Source organism: Salvelinus sp. IW2-2015, linkage group LG3 (assembly GCF_002910315.2).
Source record: "Salvelinus sp. IW2-2015 linkage group LG3, ASM291031v2, whole genome shotgun sequence".
NCBI classification, from domain to species: domain Eukaryota; kingdom Metazoa; phylum Chordata; class Actinopteri; order Salmoniformes; family Salmonidae; genus Salvelinus; species Salvelinus sp. IW2-2015.
This window is the reverse complement of record NC_036840.1, coordinates 3,852,318-3,859,244: the sequence shown is the minus strand read 5'-3', so window position 1 is coordinate 3,859,244 and position 6,927 is coordinate 3,852,318. Positions and strand designations below refer to the sequence as shown.

At 42.9% G+C, this 6,927-nt stretch overlaps 1 protein-coding gene across 1 annotated transcript in view; it reads right to left on the bottom strand.

Annotated features, from left to right (window-relative positions):
* The window catches only part of ppfia2 (PTPRF interacting protein alpha 2), an 81,679-nt gene that overhangs the window by 19,430 nt on the left and 55,322 nt on the right, over positions 1-6,927 (bottom strand). The window contains 1 exon segment of the mRNA XM_070436465.1: positions 5,129-5,213. Coding sequence (XP_070292566.1) covers positions 5,129-5,213 — 85 coding nt within the window.

Genomic DNA, 6,927 nt, shown 5'->3' with positions numbered 1-6,927 from the left:
TATTCAGGTTCCTGGTCTGTATTGATCCTCTCTCTGCTGGAGAGTGAGAGTATTGGAGATGTATCTTCTATCCAGCCACATGTGGAACTGCCTCCTATACAGGGAAAGGACTAATGAAACCCCACAGGGATTCCTCACCAGCCACTGTGTARGGGGTCAAAGGTTGGAAACAAGATAATGATCTCTATTCAGATGTACTATAGACAGACACTGCTGTCTGGCACATAAAAYGGTGTGTGTATCATAACACTTTACTACAGTAGTGTCATGTACCGTAGATTAACACAGGGGGGTGTTCGTACTGGTGTGGTACATTGCCCAGTGTTTCCAGTGACACAGGTATGATTTATCTRCCACTGGTTGTGATGTGAGCCAATCGAGTATTATTGAGCGCAAGGTTGCTGTTTGTTTGGGGTGAAATGCTGTGGTGGCAGGTTTGATGGGCAGGAGGGGGGTGTTGTGAAAGCTTACTTCTTTTTCAGCCGGCGGTCTTTCTCAGCCTGAGTCCCCAGCTTCCCCACAGCCATGTCCTGACCCAGGTCTGGATCAGACACTCCTGTGAGAGAGGGAGAATGGGACGTTACTGCACTGCKTGCATGGCTCATAGAAATCATCCAGTGTAGATAGTATCCAGACAGTACTAGCAAGGAGCCACCCTTATCTCCTCTGAATCTGTACTCAACAGAGAGTTTACGCTTTTTCATAGTCACATAATCTACCTCACACAGATGGCAGAGTCAGAGGTGATGTTTGGGTGGTGAGGTGGTAAGTAATAACCTCTGTGACAAGTATCATCTAACATAATACAGGAAGGTTAGGGCCCTCAAAAAGTTCTACAGCTGCACCGTCGAGAGCATCTTGACTGACTGCATCACCACTTCGTATGGCAATTGGGCCAGAACAGTACATCACTGGGGCCAAGCTCCCTGCCATCCAGGATCTCTATATCAGGTAGGCTCAGAGGAAGGCCCAAAAAATTGGGCCTTTGAGACAGCTTCTATCCCTACYCCATAAGACTGCTAAATAGTCAATTAATGGTACCTGAACTATTTACGCTGACTCTATCTTGCACCGACCCTATNCGAAAGATAATGCACTTGGGGCAAGACACCTGCAATGCATTGGTTCACATTCTTCACAGGAACAAACCAGCCAAATGCCAAACATTACCCAACACATCACACATACACAACACATCAGCAATGAACCAACGAACGATCACGATATTGACCAGGCTGAAAATGTCAATGTAAATTCAGCAGGCAGTTCAATAGCATGCACTGGAGGAGAGCATCAAGATGCAAGGCGGTCCATTTCCTGGAAAACTGGAGAATCGACCCCAAATAGAACACAGTCGTCATCATCATAATACCTTCTATTGATCATCTGTAAGGGTGGGAAAGTTATTTGTCATGACAACTCAAAGCTCGCCTARAGAGAACGCATTTGTCATTTGGCACTGACACAGTAGACACATACATCCCCAGTTGAAAGGAGAGGAAACTTGCACATGAGGGAACCCCCCTGTTTTGTCGTTCATGTGTGGGTTTAAAGGAGGACTATATCTGGAAAACCAAACCAAAAGAATGAACTAAGAATCGTAGGCATACAATGTGTGACATGAATAGACTTCTAACCCAATCAATAGTCTGACTGTGTTTGGTTAGGGGGGATCCCTCTATTGTACGTCTATTCAGGTTCCTGGTCTGTATTGATCCTCTCTCTGCTGGAGAGTGGGAGTATTGGAGATGTATCTTCTATCCAGCCACATGGGCAACTGCCTCCTATACAGGGAAAGGACTAATGAAACCAGATATTCCTCACCAGCCACTGTGTACGGGGTCAAAGGTTGGAAACAGGATAATGATCTCTATTCAGATTTACTATAGACAGACACTGCTGTCTGGCACATAAAAAGGTGTGTGCATCATAACACTTTACTACAGTAGTGTCATGTACCGTAGATTAACACAGGGGGTGTTAGTACTGGTGTGGTACATTGCCCAGTGTTTCTAGTGACACAGGTATGATTTATCTCCCACTGGCTGTGATGTGAGGCAATCGAGTATTATTGAGCGCAAGGTTGTGGTTTTTTTGGGGTGAAATGCTGTGGTGGCAGGTTTGAGGGGCAGGAAGGGGGTGTTGTGAAAGCTTACTTCTTTTTCAGCCGGCGGTCTTTCTCAGCCTGAGTCCCCAGCTTCCCCACAGCCATGTCCTGACCCAGGTCTGGATCAGACACTCCTGTGAGAGAGGGAGAATGAGACGTTACTGCACTGCCTGCATGGCTCATAGAAATCATCCCGTGTAGATAGCATCCAGACAGTACTAGCAAGGAGCCACACTTATCTCCTCTGAATCTGTACTCAACAGAGAGTTTACGCTTTTTCATAGTCACATAATCTACTTCACACAGATGGCAGAGTCATTAGAGGTGATGTTTGGATGGTGAGGTGGTAAGTAATAACCTCTGTGACAAGTATCATCTAACATAATACAGGCAGGTTAAGGCCCTCAGATCCTTAAAAAAGTTCTACAGCTGCACCGTCGAGAGCATCTTGACTGACTGCATCACCATTTGGTATGGCAATTGGCCAGCACAGTACATCCCTGAGGTTGAGCTCCCTGCCATCCAGGATCTCTATATCAGGCAGGGTCAGAGGAAGGCCCCAAAAATTGGGCATTTGAGATAGCTTCTATCCCAAAGCCATAAGAAAAATAGTCAATTAATGGTACCTGAACTATCTGCACTAACCCTCTTGCACTGAGCCTATGTACACTCACTAGACTATATATACACACCATACTGTATACACACTCACTAGACTAAATATACACACCATATACACATGCCTACGAAATACTTATTTTCCACCATAATCGCAAATAAATTCATTAAAAATCCTACAATGTGATCTTCTGGAAAATTACAGGCCTCTCTCATCTTGTTAAGTGGGAGAACGTGCACAATTGGTGGCTGACTAAATACTTTTTTGCCCCACTGTATAGTCTAGTGAGTGTGTATATGGTGTGTATATATAGTCTAGTGAGTGTGTATATCAAGAGTTGAAGGCCTCAGTGCAGAGAAAGGCACTTGAATACACATACAAGACTGAATGGCTGACACACAACATAGGAGATGTGTCCATTGATATTCAATCAAATTGTTTCCATTCAATGTGTTCAATACAACAGGCATATAGATAGATATGTTCATGTCAGGTTTTATGATGAATAACATCCACTGAACATAGCTGGAAAGGAAGGAACAGTTATGACAAAGAAAATAAAACAACAAGATATGAGCCCAATAACCCGGTATCAGAACCGGTTATATCTCACAGTCCACAGATATAGAAACACGCACAGGAAGGAGGAAGGTGTGGACATTCCAAGTATAAAAATCAACCCCATTAACGGGTGACGGCACACATTCTTTGTCCAGCCTGGTGCAGCCGCCACTGCACTGTGGGGAGAAACATTTATAGGTAAATGAAAAGATGAAAGATCGAAAGGAAGAAAGATAGCTAGAAAGCAAGGGTCATTAACAGCCATGAGGGTCAGAGTGACGTCAGCTTTGGCACCGGCCATTGGGAGGGGGACAGATGGATGGACAGGGGTGGACAGACGGCACAGCGCTGACAATGGAGATGTCAGTTCACATGTGCATCACACTTACCCGCTTCTTTAGTCACAGATGAGAGGAGGGAGAGAGAGAGGTACAAGGAGAGGAAGAGTGAAGTGACGGGAGACAAAAAGTGCACAATGTTAATGAGTTAACAGCCCCCCCCACCCCACCTTGCCCCCAACACACACGAATGCACAAACACACACACACACACACACTGCCCATACATGCACGGACACATATTCAAACACACACACACACACACCAGGCACACCACACACACACACACACATGCAACAACTAGAAACAGGCTCTCAAGTAGACAGTGACAAGAGCTTTTCCAAAGACTGACATTAGAACAGTAGAATGACAAGTCAAAGAGTAGTATTGGTTAGCAAAAGAAAAGCCACTTTCTTCTTCTCTTGGGTGATGCAGCTTTCTACAGCATCGCGTGCAGGCAGACGAAAGATAATGCACTTGGGGCAAGACACCTGCAATGCATTGGTTCACATTCTTCACAGAACAACCGCCAAATGCCAAACATTACCAACACATCACACATACACACAAATCAGCAATGAAACCAAGAACGATCACGATATTGACCAGGCTGAAAATGTCAATGTAAATTCAGCAGGCAGTTCAATAGCATGCACTGGAGGAGAGCATCAAGATGCAAGGCGGTCCATTCCTGGAAAACTGGAGAATCGACCCCAAATAGAACACAGTCGTCATCATCATAATCCTTCTATTGATCATCTGTAAGGGTGGGAAAGTTATTTGTCATGACAACTCAAAGCTCGCCTAAGAGAACGCATTTGTCATTTGGCACTGACACAGTAGACACATACATCCCCAGTTGAAAGGAGAGAACTTGCACATGAGGGCCCCTGTTTTGTCGTTCATGTGTGGGTTTAAAGGAGGACTATATCTGGAAAACCAAACCAAAAGATGAACTAAGAATCGTAGGCTACAATGTGTGACATGAATAGACTTCTAACCCAATCAATAGTCTGACTGTGTTTGGTTAGGGGGGATCCCTCTATTGTACGTCTATTCAGGTTCCTGGTCTGTATTGATCCTCTCTCGCTGGAGAGTGGATATTGGAGATGTATCTTCTATCCAGCCACATGGCAACTGCCTCCTATACAGGGAAAGGACTAATGAAACCAGATATTCCTCACCAGCCACTGTGTACGGGGTCAAAGGTTGGAAACAGATAATGATCTCTATTCAGATTACTATAGACAGACACTGCTGTCTGGCACATAAAAAGGTGTGTGATCATAACACTTTACTACAGTAGTGTCATGTACCGTAGATTAACACAGGGGGTGTTGTACTGGTGTGGTACATTGCCCAGTGTTTCAGTGACACAGGTATGATTTATCTCCACTGGTTGTGATGTGAGCAATCGGTATTATTGAGCGCAAGGTTTGTTTTTTGGGGTGAAATGCTGTGGTGGCAGGTTTGAGGCAGGAAGGGGGTGTTGTGAAAGCTTACTTCTTTTTCAGCCGGCGGTCTTTCTCAGCCTGAGTCCCCAGCTTCCCCACAGCCATGTCCTGACCCAGGTCTGGATCAGACACTCCTGTGAGAGAGGGAGAATGGGACGTTACTGCACTGCCTGCATGGCTCATAGAAATCATCCGTGTAGATAGATCCAGACAGTACTAGCAAGGAGCCACCCTTATCTCCTCGAATCTGTACTCAACAGAGAGTTTACGCTTTTTCATAGTCACATAATCTACTCACACAGATGGCAGAGTCATTGAGGTGATGTTTGGTGGTGAGGTGGTAAGTAATAACCTCTGTGACAAGTATCATCTAACATAATACAGGGGTTAAGGCCCTCAGATCTAAAAGTTCTACAGCTGCACCGTCGAGAGCATCTTGACTGACTGCATCACCATTGTATGGCAATTGGCCAGCAACAGTACATCCTGAGGTTGAGCTCCCTGCCATCCAGGATCTCTATATCAGGAGGCAGAGGAAGGCCCAAAAATTGGGCATTTGAGATAGCTTCTATCCCAGCCATAAGAAAAATAGTCAATTAATGGTACCTGAACTATCTGCCTATCTGGACGACCTATGCACACCACTAGACCTATATACACCATATACACTCATGACTAAATACACACCATATACACACTAGATATAACACCATACACTAAGACAAAACATCATAGACTACATATACACATATACCACTCTCCATACACTAACTATGAATACATTACTATAATCATGACTAATATAACCATAACACACTCACTAGACTATATATACACACATATGACTTACATAGACTATATATACACACACCATATACACATACTAGATATGTAATATACAAATATACAACTCAGTAGACTATATATACACATCTCTATATAACATCACGAGACTAAATGATACCATCTAATATAGATGATATTTAAATATAAATACTATAGACTAATATAGTATAATATATAACTCACTAGATATATATACAGCATATACACACTATAGACTATATATAATATACCTACGAGATAATAAACAATACACTCACTAGACTATATATACAACATATACATCACAGTACTTTTATATAACCTTAGATGATAACACACATATACATACTAGACTATATATACAAACCATATACACACTCACTAAGATTATATCAATATAATACACACTACTATATATACAACATACACTCACACTACATATACACACCATATACACACTCACTAGACTATATATACACACCATATACACACTCACAATACATATACTATACACCACAGACTATATATTAACACATCATGATACATTACACACCATATACACACTCACTGACATAACACATATCAACTACGACTAATTACACACATATACACCTCACTAGACATATATACACACCATATACACACTCACTCTACTAAACACACTACTAGACACACTACACTGCACTCCACAACAATCCCTCACACATTAAACATGCACGACACACACACACACACACACACACACACACACAACCACACACACACACAACACACACACACACACACACACACACAACACACACAACAACACACACACACACACACACACCACACAACCACACACACACACACACACACACACACACACATCGCATATGCTGCTATTCTGTTCTTTATTTACTCATATTATTATCTATCCTGATGCTATCACTCTACCCTGCTCTTCATGTACATATCTACCTCAAATACCTTATTATTATCTATCCTGATCTCTAGTCTACTTTTACTTTAGCTTCCTTATTA